We start from the raw sequence: 17,010 nt of genomic DNA on the forward strand, positions 1-17,010 counted from the left end.
CCACTTTGAAAGCTACAAGAGATACAAAAGACATCTTCAAGGAAAAAAGCACATGCAGGGAAAAATGTCATACATTCTGGCTAGTGTAAAATAAAACACCAAAAGTCAATTAAAATCATGGTAGTCAAATGTCATCACGTGGTTTCAAACCATAGGAGTTCCTCTTGCACTAAACAAGTTATTACAACTATGTCCTGACCCCTAATCATCCCATTGAAATTCTCTGATTTAGGTGTTTGTTTCAGCAGTTTTATATAGAGATAACTCGACCTGAAGGTATTGGAGCGCTTTACATGAGCACCAGTTACATTACACAAGGACACATTAATTTTTAGGTCTCGCCTAGGCAGTGCTTGTGCTGTCTCTATGGGACATGCTGTAATTAGCCCGAGTGGGATGGGTATGCTCAGACATGAGTTCCATGCTCTCCACACCACTGGAGTCAAGCTATCCTGGCTGAAGACGGCTGATAGCCAGAAACCGGTCCTAGGATGCTTGATTCCGGTCCAGGAAAGACATGGCTTGGCAGTTCGGGCTGGACTGTTCCCATGAGGCACAGGGTCAAGGCTGATTTGCATATGGGCATGTCTGAACTGGGGTTGTGTGTAGTGCAAAAAAAGATGGATTTAGGCCCAGATCTCTGTACTGGGGTGAATGTATGACATTGTTCTGTATTCTGTCCATCAACTGTGGTTTTTGCAGTAATCAAGATAAGAGCATGAAACTCTGCCCACTTTCTACCCATCTTTTTAATTGGCTCCTGTACCTGTCCTCTGTAAATGGTGGCTTTTCATTGGTCAATAGGCTCAGTAGTCCCTCCTTAGTACCGCCTTGTCTCATCTCGTAACCCCCCATGAGGACACACCCTATAACGTTACTCAGTAGGCTTTAATTACAGCCTCCAAACACTATTTTTTAAATAGGTTTGTCCTGATTGCAACATATGCATGACGTGCTCTCCCTCAACACTTTTCTTTTTTTTAATAATTTATCCAGTGTTGCATGCCTTGGCAGGCGTGCTTTTCTTTTGATATATGCTGGCCAAATGCAGCCGCATCCCTTTCGTCTTCTGTTTATTTTTTTTCAATGGCGGCACCCGCATTTTAGCTGTAAGCATCGTAAGCTACAGTGCAGGTACTGCGATTGCTTTAAAAGTAAACAAAGAGAAAAAAAAGTGCAAATTATTTTTTTCTATTTGTTCACTTTTCAAGCAATACCAGCGCTTTAGCTTAAGATGTTCAAAGCCTACGAGCTTGTGCCGGCATTGTAACAAAAGTAAACAAATAGAAATAAAAGCTTGTAGCTGCCATTTTTTTCTATTTATTTACTTTTGTTACAATCGCGGCACCCACAATTTAGCTTTCAACATTCTAAGCTAAAGCACAGGTGCCATGAAGCACCGTGGAGAGAGCTTAAGCCTGCTGTCTTGTAGTGTTCTATTTGTCAGGGTGTACGCTTTGTGCCAATGCGTCCCCTTGTGTGTTTGCAGGTAAAAATGATTCCAGCTTGAGAGGATGCCTTGCTGCTTCCAAGGCTTGTTTCGGTTGTGCACATGGAAGCCCAGCTTTCCCTTGAAGCCGCAGATGCACGCGTGCTACTGTACGCAGTGGCTGGCTGGAATCACTTCAGGATTACCTCAAGAGCTGTGTCGGTGTTCAGATGTCACAAACAGAAAGGGGGGCAATAATGAGGGCATCGATGCTGAGATTTAACGGGGGAGGGATCAGGGAGGGAAACGGTGAAGGCGGCAGAGAACCCCGTAAAGCAGAGGTCCTGCTCATGGTAGACGGACTGTACAATGGTGTCTGTACTATGGAGTCTGTAGCATGGTATTATAATGTCATTATATCTTTAGTGCATATTATATTGTGTTAATTCTTACCTGTTTTCAATTTTGCTTTTCTTTGGTATCACCCTCTTCCCCTCTTTTCCATTCTTGGAATCTTCCTTTGTTTTCTATGGCGCCCTGGCTCTTTGACAGTTTAACTGTCACTGGCGATTGGGAATTGTATGAGGACAATTAAACTTGTGACTCTGCTCTTCATTACCTTTGTGTCTTCATTATATTGCACGGCACATGGGGGTGGGTACATAAATAAAGGATATAGAGGTGGAATAGTCATGGATGTCAGCTTAAAGGATGGGCATACAGGGAGGGATAGATAGAAAGTTCACTCGCTGTCAGCAGTATCCAGTCTCCCTCTCCCTTCTCATCCGTATAATGACCAGGGCTCGAGTCGGGGTACCACACGGGTGGACGGCGTCCCCCCACTTATTTTACCGGGGGGACGCCATCCCCCCTGCCAAACAGCTGGACCACACTCTTTGGCCTCTCTGCGGTTAGCACTGTTGACACATTTCTGTTTCCCTGCCTTGGGAGAATCCCCGCCTGCGCTGACCCCTCGGATGGCTGTGATGTATGTGCTGTTGTGTTTGGAACAGGCCCCTGTTTAGTCTGTCAGAGGCGGTGGTCCTGCTTCTTGCCTGCGAAAACGCATAGCCCTGTTATAATCAGGCTCAGCGGGAGCGCGCAGGCCAGATGCGAACGCCGAAGCCACAGTGGTATTAGCTAAAAATTAGGCCGCGCTTTACATGCCAGTCTTCCGGATTTCATTTAAAAGCCATGGCAGCTCTAGCCAGCCATACTTTGCCGCGAAGGTAGAGCCCGAGAAGTGATAGAAAGTTCTGTGTGATTTATTTCTGCATTAAAGTGTGCAGTTCCAGCTGAACCGGGGCACAGGAACCTTGCATTTGTCACATGGGCACGCTCGCCTCGTCCTTGTACCCATTATGCTGCATCTAAGGGGTGAGCGAGGGGCGGTAAGGAGCCCGATGTTGCAAGCAACCTTTCGTGACACCACTTCCTGTCGTTACATCACTTCCGGTGACAGCGTCCCCCCACTTCTTTTTCTAGGACTTTAGCCCTGATAATGACACTAAGTGCAGCCTGCCTCTGGGTACATCGTTACCCCTCCGTGGGTGTAACGAGCTGCCTCACAGTCCATGTGTGACTAGGGAGCCAGTCTGCTAGAGGAGCGATGGAGAATGATTCACCCTCAATAAAGCCGGCTTTTGCAACATGCACATGGTGTACACAAATGTGTTTATAAAAGAATGTTGTCTTAGATAAGCTACACACATGAAAGAAAAGAGAAATGCATAAAGTAAACCCACTGACTATTTATTGGCTTGACTGCATTTACAATTCCGTCATCAGGCATGGTGGCTCCTAGTGCTGTGTGCGCACAGCGTTTATTGGACCCAGCACAAGCTCTTGTTAGCATCAGGTGACGGGGAGCACTGTTGCAGATCTTCCTTCTCGCTTTTATTTTCAAAGCGCTAAACTAGTCAAGTTATCAGCATCTAAGCACTAAAAACTATACCTCAATAGGCCGGTAAGATTAAAACAACAAGATTGGTTCTATTTCATAAAACGGACAGTATTGTTAACCTTTTGCAGTGCTACGTGTTAGTCAGTTTTATGATTTACCTGTTTGACAAAAACTCTGCCCCCCAGAGTTGGTTTTACGAGTTGTAGATATGCAAAAGTTCTCAGATGCGTAATTCTTTTGATGCACAGAAATGTAGCAGCTGTGCTTTTTCCATGTGTCCATATGTGACTATAAAGAGAATTTGCTGTTGCGTTTCTTTCTGTCCACAAGGAAAAATATTTGTCTTTTGTACAGGAATACGCTTTCCTTGGCATTCAGGAATTTATGGAGCTGTGTCCTTCCCTATTTTCACCCTGATAACTCAGTTACTCCTGCCCTTGGCGGGAGAAAATTTGAGGATGCTTTCCTAATGCAAGAGTACTTGCACTAGGTGTAAAAACATGGAAAGGAAAAATATAGCCTCAGAAATGTTCGACCATCAATATATGGCCTCACCAAATTGTACTTACTTTTAATTTGAAAGTTCCCAATCAATGCAAACTTCCAGTCGTCTTCGTCAGGCTTTCCTTTCGACGTGAGCACTCCACTCAAAAAGTTGGCTGATGCAGGCTCTTCAAGGGTTGAAAAAACGAGAAACAATTACCAAATTCTATAGCAAGTATTTATTTAACCAGTCCTGCACCGTCCCGTGGTCCAAAATAAGCGTGGATTTTGGGAGTTTCCCTGGGGAAAACACACACTCGTCATCATCGACGCCTACTCTAAATTTCCTGTGGTAGAACTTATCCTGTCGACAGCATTCAACCATGTTGGGCCAGTGTTGGAAAAGGTATTTGCCATGTTTGGCTTCCCTCAAGAGGTACGCAGTGACAATGGTCCCCCGTTACAAGGAGCCGAGTTTGCCACTTTCCTCCAACAACGAGGCATATTGCATCGTCGCATCACACCGCAATGGCCCCAGGCCAACGGGGACGTTGAGCGCTTTATGCACACTCTGAACAAGATGTTCCGCATAGCGGTCGTGGACCAAGTGGATCCGGAGCAAAGACTACATGAGTTCTTGAGAGAATACCGAAGTACCCTTCACTGTACAACTCAACGGAGCCCATGGGCACTCATGCTCCACGGCCCACGCCGTGACCTACTCTCCACCTGCCCAGGGTGGTCTTCCCCTCCACTGGATGTCGAAGAAGTACAAAGGCGGAGAGTGCGACAAAACCAGGAAGCAAGTGCCCGACACCGCGCCACCCCAAGGAGGCTCAACCAGGGAACGACAGTTATCCTGCGGAGCCGACGCCAAGCAGGAAAGTTCCAAACACACTACGAACCAGGCACATGGACCATCACGGCGAACCGTGGCAGCATGGTAACTGCCCGAAAAGGGGCAGAAGAAGTATCCCGAAACACCTCGTGGTTCAGAGGTCCCGCCAGAACAACGCAGGGAGACCTTAAACAACCACGCAAGCCCCATGATCACGGCGATCCCCGAAAAAGAAACAGGGAAATCAGCGAGTGGCCAAACCGGTGAGGTCCCTGAAGTAAGCCATTCCCCGCCACAAGGAGCTGACTCCGAGAGCCCAGGTCGGAACAGTGCGGGAGGGCCTACTGGCACCCAAAGGTACAGTTTGAGGCCGAACCCCCACCAGAGTCAGCCGTTGAGGGACTATGCATGCTGATGAGGCCCGGGACCCGCCAGCTGAGGCTCACGCAAGTATTGTGTGTTCATATAATGGACTGAGAGACATTTGTGGACTGTTGTGATTTTGTTCTAACAACTGTTTAGTGAAAAGAACTGAGTTGGATAGGGATGTAATAGTTGGTGGTCTAGTTGTTCACGCACCCATAGACCCATGACATCCGCAGGCCAGGCGTGGCCTGCGGGGAAGTAATAAATGGGTGACAGGCGCTCGTGGCAGGTCACTTCCAAGCATACCAGCAGTGTGGCCTCATGTATGCAGAGCGCTTCTGACCCTGCGCTAGCCCCTGCGCCCTACTGGGACCACGAACCGTCCCAAAACTGCAACGCTACAATAATTAGGAACCCACATCTTTGCTTTAGAGGAATATTCAAAGCCAAATTATGCAAGGACGCACCATATTTCAACAGGTTTTTACACAGTAATAAAAGGATTGCCACCCCTCCAAACTTAAAGTTTGAAGAAGTGATAAAACAATGCTTAAAAAAACTGAAGAAAGTCTATCCAAATATGATCACTCCACTGCAATAAAAAAGTAAAAAATTGTAATTTTCAATGCCAATACTCCAACTTTCAGAAACGCGAGGGAGATTGAATTGCAAGTGCTTGTTTTGGTAGGCATGGGGAGATTTAGTGATTTGCTCTCACACCTCTAACATCAGATCATAGAAAATTGGTTATTATGTTACACTGGGAAACCCCAAAAAACGATATATAAAATGTAAAAAAAAAACAGCGCCAGAGTATTTAAAATAAACGTGAGGGATTTGATACAGTAAAAACACGCCGACTGTTTCATCTCCTCCGTCTTCTATTTCCAACCAGCCCTTGTGACGTAGCACGTAAGGATCGAGTACGCCGTAAGGCGTGCCTTGCTTTGCGTGTTGCGCATGCGTGGTATTGGTGTTTGGGTACGCAGCTGACAGCTGGGGCTGGTTCAGAGACCTGACTATAGCGGACCTAAAGCCAGGGTCCAGGCCGGAGCAGTGGAGAGGGCTTGGCAGCAGTACCGGGGCAAGTCAAATCGCCGTATTGGATCGAAGGAGGTAGCGCCTGAGAAGCCTCCACAGCAGCGAGAAAAAGCAGACACACTACCGCCGCCATGTACGGGCACTTGGACCCGCAGCGCTCCCCGTCCCGGGATTTTACCAGCATCGTCCAGATATGTAGCGGCAATGTACAGAGGATCAGTGGCAACAGTGAGTATGATTGCACTAAAATACTAGAGGTCTTCTAGTCCTTTTATTCTGAGGTCACCCACCCTTCAAAGAAAAAATGTACTTGCACGTGACATGAATAGCTAACATTGTTTCACAATTTGTATACCCGATTCAGTGTATTTCGTGAAAGCTATGAGCTTGTTCGCGGCACATTAGCCACCTTCTTCAATAATGTTTAGGCAAACATTGATAATTCAAGTAGTGCATTTTAATTGGTCCCAAAAAAGAACTTGGAAGAGAGCAAAATATTTCGACTGCCTCTTTTAAGGACATCCAAAAGGAAACGTTGTTATTTTTTTCTAACTGTCAAGTAGGTGAAGTAAAAAATATTGTGAACGCGCTGAAGATTTGTTTTTATTGAATTATTATGAATATGTTACAGTTTAATTGTTTAGAAATCGATGTAGAAAAATATTTTTATTTGTAACCACGTAATAGTAAAAAAAAAAAAGCAGCAGCATCTTTTGTAGTGTCTTGTATCAATTTGAAAAGGTATACATTGTATTTGTTAGCAACACAATGAGGAAGAGAAAGTACGAAAAGAGTGCTTAATTAGACTATTTAGTTCAATAAATGACGATTAAAAAAAATCGTTAATTACTTTAGTAGCCTTTCTCTAGAGTAAATCTTTTATAAAGTTGCATGGGGACTTTAGTCTTTGATTCAGCTATTCGCATTAGGGTGTTTTTCTTCCTTCCAATTATCTCAAATTACCCCTCGTGCCTACTACGAGAGCCATGTTATCAAAAGAGAACTTAGACCACAAAAGTGATTATATGTGTTTATAGAAAGGTAGCATTTTTACTTTTTTATAATCTACAACATTATAAGAGAAATACACACTATCTTTTGCATTGGTAGATCACATGAGCCTATCCAACACCCTCGTTTGTGCCCAATATCTTAATCAGTATCGACAACATCCGTGAACGTCCTTGCTCTTCAATGTTTCAGTTAAAGATTCTTCAGTGGAGCAATAACAGACGGTTTCAAACTTGAATCATTAAAGAACCCTATAGTTGATAGACTGAGATATTCTAACTTTTCAAGAGACAAAGGATTGTACATTCTGAAAGGACAGGTTTAAAATACGACAGGAGTACCCCAGATAAGGTTTGTAATAAAAGATTAATATTTTTTGAAGCTTTGAGCTTGTTTTAAACTTTGGAAAATCAAAACATAAAGACTCGTTGGCCCATTTCTGAGTCAGAAAATAAAGACACCTGCCGTTACACAGGATTTCCACGTTACTCATGTTTAAATAACTTGATAATGTGAGTTGTTTGATAGCGTGATAATATGCTACCTGACTCCGAAAGGATGAGAACGCTCCCAGACTTTAAGAGCTGAAATTTTGTTTAACAGTTGACATTTCCACCGTTTAAGTGATTTTCAAGTTTCACATTTAAAAACTATTACAGTGCATGGGGAATTGAAAATGGTAGTGCCAGAGAGTAGCATAGTGGACCAAAGAGATAAGTGTAGGAGGGTCAGAAGTTCATTAGAGGATTCAAGCACGCCTTCTAACAACTGCTAAGCGAAGGATCGTGGCTCCACTCAAGATCTGTGCTAGAGCTCTGTGGTCATCATTCTCACCACCTTCAGAACAACTTTGCTTTGTGTTCTACCCAACCCCTTCTTCAGTATTAGCTAGGACTAAACACTGCATATGTTACATTGCCTTTCAAAACCAGACTCTTCCCTTAAATGTTGTTAAGCAAGCCCCTACAAATGTGAGCTGGCCGTAGCCAAAGAATTCTCATAATGAGAGGTATCACTTGCTAAGTATATATATTTATAACATCTCAATTATTTTGTCAAATACAGCACTGACTGGGCATTGTTGATATTGTGTGGGGTGCATGTGCTTGTTGAACTGAAGATTCTACTCCACACTCAACCTTCAGTAATAGGCATTGAGTGTTCAACCTGACTTCACCTGAATTTCAAAGTTTAAAGAGTGTTTACTTGGCTATTAACTGAGGTTACTAAAGTTTTTGGCTCATGTAGTTACAAGCATAACCTTAATACTTATCACAAGGATTGCCTAGTTTCCTCTTATTTTCAAATTCCAGGGTTAAATTGTTGACCTGTTTGTGGAACCCAGTGCGTGTGTGAGATGTGGTGTTAAGGGCAGTCAATTGGAGCAGAGGCAAAAGCTTAAAAGCCTGGCGTGTACGCAGTGTAATTGGTGTTTCCCATTCTCTAACCTCTGATGCAGAGTGGCTCTTACTCTCACATCTCCGTAATGTGACTTATTGATGTAACTGCTAGTGTTGGGATTTCTTGGCATACCGCTCATAAAAAGCCTCATAACTCTTTGAATAGGCTAGGCACCAATTATATTTGCTGCACACCTTTCTTTTAGGAAACGCTGTTGCAGCATCTACAACCATGCTAAATGAGTGATAAACCCCAGTAATGATTGACAATGCCTGAAGGTACTAACCTGCTTATGTGTCTGAGTCACAATCCAGGCTGTGAAAGCCTACATCTCACCCGGGCTGTGACTCATTTCATGGATCGGGCAAATTGACCTTATCCAGGCCAACATGAGCAGATTTTGTTTGTGACACTGCTCACTTTGCTAATTCTTTGCTTTTTAACATGCACGTTCGTTCTTATTTAAAAAAATTAAAATTTAAATTGCTCACTTACTGCATTGAATGTTGTTGCTACCGTGGTTGTGACTAGGTCACTACCTACACTGCTTCTCACCCAATAGGAGGGTTGGACGTCAGCTGGGAGGGGGCGGAGCCCAAATATTATTACTTAGTGGCTAGTCTTCAAAATATGGCACCCAAGAAAGTGTAACTGCTAGAAACTCGTCTGGTACAAAAAATTGCAAAACCTGGAGCTCCTAAATCCTAAACCTAGACCTTACACTCTCACTACAAATATAGGTGAACAGCTCCCTAGCCCGGCAGCCCTGTCTACAATTGCAACGAATATAGGTCTGAATAAACGGCTAGCTAAGGACCTCAATGTGATGCATCTAAACACGAGCTCTATGGTCCAGCATCAACTAGAAATGTTTAATATATTGACTACTGATTTTTCAGACTTGCTACTATTCACTGAAACTTGGCTCACGGAGGAACATTCCCCTGAGATTCTAACAGCCCTCCCACACAATTATTTGCTTTTTCATACTGACAGTCTGCCAGGCAAAAGAGGGGGTGGAGTGGTGGCTATTATTTAAAAAATAACTATCCGTTACTACTATGCCTCACTTTGAACTACCATCAGTTGATTCCTTAGTAGTTAAATTGGACCTACACAACGGTACTCTCCTGTGTGTGGTGTTGTATAGACCCCCCAAAGCCCTAGCAAATCATATTGCGTCTTTGACCACAGATTATGATAAACTTTTGGTCGCAGGTGATCTGAACTATTGGGCTAATGAAGCAAATGGAGGAACTTTGTCTAAGGAACTCACGGAGTCCCTCACCAGCATCAACCTCACCCAACATATTCATTCTTGTACACCTACCGGAGGCCACACTCTTAACCAAGTGTGATCTACTAATGTTACCTTATACAATTTGGTAATTCAACCATGCGTATGGTCAGATCACTATGGGCCAGATGTAGGTGGCCAAGAGCCGAGCAGTAACGCAGAAATTTGCAGAATTTCTGCATTACCGACCGGTATTTGGCTGAGTGCAATGTAGGTGAGTTTAAACCTACTTGCAAAATAGTGATTCCTTACTTTGCTCTTGCATTTAAGGAATCGCAAATAACAATTCCTTACCTACCTAGTTTACTGATTCCTAATTACCACCAACTTCAAGTTGGTGGTAAGTAGCGATTTCCTTTAAAAAAATATTTATTTGCTCTTTTAAATGTGCCATGTGGCACACATCCATTCCTTTAGGGCATGTATGTGCTCCACAAGTGCACACATGCACATTTCAGGTGTGCAACACGGTGTCCTTTAAACACCCTGGCACCCTTCAAATAGCTCCCGCTATATGCGATTCTGTAATACCGAATCGCTAATAGTGGATATCTTCCCATTCATTCCTATGGGCCTCCTAGCCCATAGGAATGAATGGTGAGGTATTCCTTAATAACTAATCTCAATTACCGATTCGTTATTAAGGAAGATTAAAGAATCGCTAATATTTTAGTGATTCCTACTTACATTCAATTTAGCGAGTCCTTAATAGCGATTTGGTAAAAATCGCTATTAAGGACTCACTAAATTGAAGTTACCTACATCTGGCCCAATATCATTAGCTTTAAACTGAATAATCTGTCACTTTTGAAACAATTATCCCACTCTAGAAGCACCTTCAGAAATTGGAATCGTGTTGATCTGAAAGCATTCCTGGATACTCTCTCCTTTGAGCTTGTTTCCTCTGAAGGAGAGTTGGACAATAGGGAAAGAGAGATCACTGACTGGCAAAGGAAGGCATTTAACATCCATGTCCCCTTCAGACTAAAAACTCTCGCCTAAGGCAATATGAAGCATCTAAGTGGTTCACAGAGGAGTTGGAAGCATTAAAACTTCATGTACGCCAAGCTGAACGGAAATGGCGGAAATTGTACTCTATAGAGGCCAAAACAACATATATAGCAAAACTACATGAGTACAAAATAGATATTGTGGAGGCCAAAAGAGCTTTCTTCACTAATAAAGTACTCCACTCTGATAATAGCTCTAAGGAAATTTTCAGGATTGTGAAATAACTTTCCAATCCGAGCCGCGTGGCTCCACCTGTTAAAGCCACTGAGGAACTATGTAATAATCTGAACTCTTTCTTCATGGAAAAAATAAAAACAATTCAATACTCCATTGTTTGTTACATCAATAATATTGAAGACCGGGTGGATCCTCGTAATCCTTCCTCTCTCGACACCTTTCCCATGCTAGATAGGGAATGCTTTCTGGAATTGGTAGCGAAGTTTAAATCTGGCTCCCCCAAGGAGGAATGCCCCATTAATATAAAGAAAGCAATTTATTGGGCTTTCCCCGATAACTTTCTTGAGCTCCTTAATCTCTACCTGTCTCAGGGAACTGTACCGTCACCCTTTAAGGAAGCGGTAGTCATCACACTTTAAAAAAAAAAAGACAAGGAAAGTTGGAAAATTACAGACCTATATCATTGCTCCAGTTTCCAGCAAAATTACTGGAATCTCGTGTTGCATCCCGTCTCAGTTTTTTCTAGAAGCATCCAAGTTTCTGGACACTCACCAGGCTGGTTTCCGCCCTGCGCATTCCACCGAATCTGTGATCCTATTAGTCCTGGACAATCTTAATGGGCAGGCTGACCTTGATCACACTCAGGCTCTGATCCTCCTTGTCTCTAATAAGAGAGGGACCCAAAAAACCAAAGGAGTAGGGTACCAAAAGAGACATCTGTCAACAAAATATTCCCCTTTGGGTGAACTTAAGAGTAAACCACAGTTTTATGCTAAACATACAGAAACATACAGTAACATAAACATACTAAGGAGCAGTAAATGATTAACATGAATCAGTCATACAGAAAATCTTGTACATTTTATTTGAGTAATTTAAAAACAAATTGAAAAACAGTACATTGTAAAAAATCAAGATAAAAAATTCATTATGTAAAATATGGGACAGTGCATAAGGAAAATGGTTCCAATTAAAAAGGGGAGAAGAAAACCACCAGTATTTCAGTAATTTGATTAAGTTACTCCAAGTTTGTAAGTTCCACAGTTTTGTAGGAGTTTCTTATCTCTTGTAACAGTGCTTCTCCACCAAAGTAGAGCATCGACGCGTTTCGGTTTATGGCACATACATTTCCAAAGCCAAAGAACCTTCCTCAGGAAATAAAATAATAATATCCCACATAACCACAATGTCTGAAAAAAATAATAAATACACAAAATAAGATATACAAACTTTTGACTGTATGGTTACAGTATAACAACATTCAATACATTAATGCTCCTTTAACAAACACAATATCACAAACCATATACACATCTGTAGATCTACATCACAAATACTTAATAGTTCAAACTTTAGATATGCCTTTTAAAAGTTCCCAAGTGCATATGTGACACGCTGGTCACCAGAACTCTGTACATTGATACCAGAGAGATAAAGCGGTAAGAGCAGTCTGATATCACCGCCTAGCAAGGCCATTATTCATAAGGTCCTATAGTAATGGAAAACACTAGATGCCAATAGTCCACCAATGTAGGTTTCCACAAAAGTATATAAATATTGGTCAGTTACCTTTATGGTTTTCAAGCGAGTGTTGCTATGAATGCGACCACTTCTATTGGTCCGCCACCTCCCGGGTATATCTATAACGAGTGACCGGTATTCAGTTTATGTAACCACAATCTGACAGCATATAAAGAGTATTTTTCTACCATTTCTGTAGAAACATCCTATAGTGCACACTGCTAAATTACAGAATGTTGCTAGTTGCCCTATTTCATGGTTGCAGGAGAGTATAAAATGCACCGGTATGGTTTACCCTCCGATTTAATATTAATAACCGAGCATAAAATGCAGGTATTCGTAGATCTAACCATTGGATCCCGTTTAGAGACAAGGCTCTCTTACTTAAAGGAGTATATAAAGTCAATTCAAGGGAATAAACTTAAACAGATCATAAAAAGGGCGGTGCAATTTATATCAGGCTGAATCATAGAAACTGAAATCATTATAGTCTGCTTCCAACAAAATAGTATTGCTTAAGACGACCGGAGATGGCATAATGCTAACAAAAACATATGTACCAGATTACACCATTGTACACTTAAGCCATAAAGATAGAAAACTGGCCAGATTAGCAAAAGTCAGATACCTTGGATATCGTAGTATGCGTATAAAAATATACTGCATCAATGCGCATGAGACGGCAAAAGTCGCGTCTAATACTTCAAGGTTAACCTCCTGCCTAGTCAGACCGCCTGCAGTCTAAGAGATATAAAAGAAAGAGACTCGGGATTAGTTCATTATCGTAAGGGTAATTATAGCCTCTCTTCAAGCTAGATATCTATAACGCTCTTCCCAAACTCACACGTACCTGCTGGTCAATGGTCGTAGATAGCAATGTGGGGTACTGCGTGGTGTGACCTCCGCTATTAACGGACGCGTATCCAAATGCGGTTTATATTGTGAAAAACCGCACGCATCAAAGTAAACAATATCCGAGGAAGGAATAACTTCCGGGGCGAAAATCCACGAAGGTAATAGATAACGGACTATCCAATGTCCGATTTGTTTGTCAAGGCGGCTTTAGATAGCAGGCGCCTAAGAATAAACAGAACTTCCGACTATCTAACCTGTGCGAAAAACAAATAACGGACTATCTAATGCCCGATTTGTTATTTACGGCGATATTTAACCACAGTATTTATGGCACCCTACACAGTATGTGTGGCACCCTTTACAGCATATGTAGAAAACGAAGCACCATATGAGCAGTATTTTTGTGCATCGCTGCCTCCTTGTGTGGTAAAGAAAGTACAGGCATGGGGTTATGCATAGCCATCTGTACACGTACATTCTCATATTCATGCCATAAATATGACATTGAATGGACATAGATGTGGTAGTACGTTGATACTATTGCAGTATAGAGGAAAATGTAAATCATTATTCATAACCACCTATACCTGTATAGTTACATATTAATGCCATAACTATAACTTTTAAAGTTATGAGTAAAATGTAAATACATCATTTGTCTATAACCACCTATACATGTACAATTGCATATTCATAAGTGTTACATTGACTAACAAATTGGTACATCAATACAATCGTGCAGTTGGATATCATTAACATATGTTAGCATCATTAATCATACATCATTATAAATCCGGAGTTCTAAATTGAATCTATAGAGGAAAGTAACCATTATTTATATATCTGTAATTTTCTCGCCGGACACATGCCCGCATCAACGGATATACATTGTATTCAGATCAAAGCTGGTCATTCATCATAAAATTATGCTCGTAGAGCAACTATTTCAAGAGAACACATGCAACAATATTGCCATATCAGTTCTATAACAGGAAACCACCTTTTAGTAATACATTCGTATTTACAAGTCTTATCACGTTGTCTCACATATATACAACATTGATGCAACAATTATTAATGCATTTATCCATCTCCATATATAATATAGGTCCTATAGCCCTATAGACTGTTACTTCATAGGCAAAACAGAACACCTAATTCCCTACCAAATAGATCATTCTACTGCCATCGACAAATATAGTCTGAATGCAGGAACGAGGATATCTGCCTAAAGATATTTTTTAGTAGGCATCTACATAGGTGCATACAGGAGGTGTGCCCTTAAATACTTGTTACCTTATGGGCATCTATACAGATTTGAGTCCTATTTAATGCATATATATCCACATATCGACCAAATTTAAACCAGAACCATATGTTCTAAGCCTAAACCGGTCTAATGAGGCGTTCCCATTCCTCTTTTGAATTCAGACCATTCCTAACGGTGTTGAGGAATGAAAAATGCCACTGTTCACGTAATTTACGTTTCAATTGCATATTACCACCTCTCTTTCCAATGAATATCTTCTCTAGAATGAACCATGTGAAATCATTCTCGCCATGACCTGCTTCCAGAAAATGTTCCACTAGTGGTGTGGTAATTTATTTGGTTTTTATGGCTGATCTATGTTCCTGAAACCTTGTTCTTGTTTCTCTACCGGTTTCTCCAACATAGCCCAGTCCACATGGGCATTGCAGAAGATATATAATATTTTTGCTCCTACAGTTCGTAAAACTTTTGGATTTCAGCATCTTTCCATTGAAATTAATCTCTTTAGCTTGTACACATTGCGGGCACATATTGCAATTACCGCATTTATAGTTTCCTACTGCCGAAGTATTATCCAAAGTTCTCTGACATATTTGCGGTGCTGCTCTATATGTATGAACTAAGAGGTCACGTAAGTTTTTGTTCTTCTTAAACGCGAACATCGGTCTCTCAAGTTTGTTTTGTTCATCATAGTTTAGGATGTGCCAGTTTTTATTCACAGCGTTTTTGATTTGATTGCTTATATTAGAGAACTGGCTAACAAATACAATCTTTTTGAGTGGTTCCTTCTCTTTTTTTCTCTTTATTATTGTTATTGACAAGTGCCTCTCTATCATAGAACCTAGCTCTTTTTAGTGAGTGTGATAGGAGTTTCTTAGGGTAACCCCTGTCTCTAAATTTCTTTTTCAGAGTTTCAGAATGTTTATAAAAGTCGTTCAAGTTCGAGCAGTTCCGTCTCAATCTCAAGAACTGGCTAAAAGGAATACTCTCTCTTTGAGTTTTAGGGTGGAAACTAGTAAAGTGCAAAAGGGTATTTTTGGCTGAAGGTTTCGTATAGAGTTCAACTTCCAGCATAACCTCCACATCTTTGATGGTGATATCCAAAAAATCCACACTAGATGTGCTGTATGATGACGTGAATCTTAGGTTCAAATCGCCAAGATTCAGTCAGCCGAGAAATTCTTCCAGCAAATCAGTAGGGCCTTCCCAAACAAAAAAAATGTCATCAATGTAGCGGTACCAGCCCGCTACATTCTCATAAAAAGGCGCTAACTCATTATAAATGTGTTTCATCTCAAAAGCTCCTACGTACAGGCATGCCAGACTAGGGGCACATGTGGCCCCCATGCTGGTACCCTTCAACTGCTTAAACAAGTCCTCTTTGAAAAGAAAAATGTTGTTAAACAAAATAAGTTCAATACATCTCACGATGAACTCTTTACTAGCACCGCCCAGGTCTTGGAATTCTAATAATCCATCAATGACCTGTACTGTGTCCCTCTGGGGGATATTCGTATAGAGAGACTCAATGTCTAGGGTAACCAGACACTGAGTCTCTCTACAGAACTTTTTTCCTTCTATCAAAGATATCATGTGGGCAGAGTCTCTAACATAAGATTTAAGATCACAGACCATGGGTCTGAGAAAGTGGTCTACATACTTGCTAATTGGTTCCAAAAGGGAGTCAATGCTACTGACTATCTGTCTCATAGGAGGGTCCACTGGGTCCTTATGGACCTTTGGTAGCCCATATATAGCTGGGGTTCTGGGTTCACTGTTATTAAGAAATTTAAATACCTCGTCACATATCCAATTATTAGTTTTAGCTTCATTCAAAAGATCCAAACAACTCTTGGAAACTTTGGTGATGCTACTGCCATTGGTGCGTATATAGTGTTCTTTTACCTCAAGTAGTTTGTACATTTTCTTATCATAGTCACTAGTGTTAAAAAGGACAATACCTCCTTCCTTATCTGCCGGTTTGATAGTAAGGGAGTTGTCATCTTTGAGGGAGTTAAGGACAGATCTTTCCTGTATGCTAATATTATAGACATTAGGTTTCTTTGCTTTACTGACTAGATTATGGATGCCACTTTCCACTGCGGTTTCAAAGGCTTCTATATTTTTTCCAACCATTGCTAACGTGGGGGTAAAGGAGGATTTGGGTTTAAGTCCGAGACGTTAGTTCCCTATCCTCAAAAAAAGTGTCAGCCTAACCTTTCTAAAAAAAAGAACGCATGTCCTTTTCCAACTGGAATTGGTCTACATAAGCACAAGGAACAAAACTAAGGCCTTTGCTTAACACATCTATTTCTGTGTCATTAAGTATCTTGTCCGACAAATTTATTATAGGTATTCGGCCGGTCTCCAATATCGTTTGCTCCTTGTGCTCATGTATTCCTGTTGT

General features: G+C 41.5%; 1 protein-coding gene across 1 annotated transcript in view; it reads left to right on the forward strand.

The window, feature by feature from the left end:
* The first annotated feature begins 5,963 nt into the window (after nt 1-5,963).
* The window catches only part of STX12 (syntaxin 12), a 222,213-nt gene continuing 211,166 nt past the window's right edge, over nt 5,964-17,010 (forward strand). The window contains exon 1 of the mRNA XM_086957486.1: nt 5,964-6,288. Coding sequence (XP_086813612.1) covers nt 6,192-6,288 — 97 coding nt within the window. The 5' untranslated portion in view covers nt 5,964-6,191. The remainder of the gene's footprint in view (nt 6,289-17,010) is intronic.

The sequence above is a fragment of the Lissotriton vulgaris genome, chromosome 2_1 (genome assembly GCF_964263255.1).
Source record: "Lissotriton vulgaris chromosome 2_1, aLisVul1.2, whole genome shotgun sequence".
Lineage (NCBI taxonomy): Eukaryota > Metazoa > Chordata > Amphibia > Caudata > Salamandridae > Lissotriton > Lissotriton vulgaris.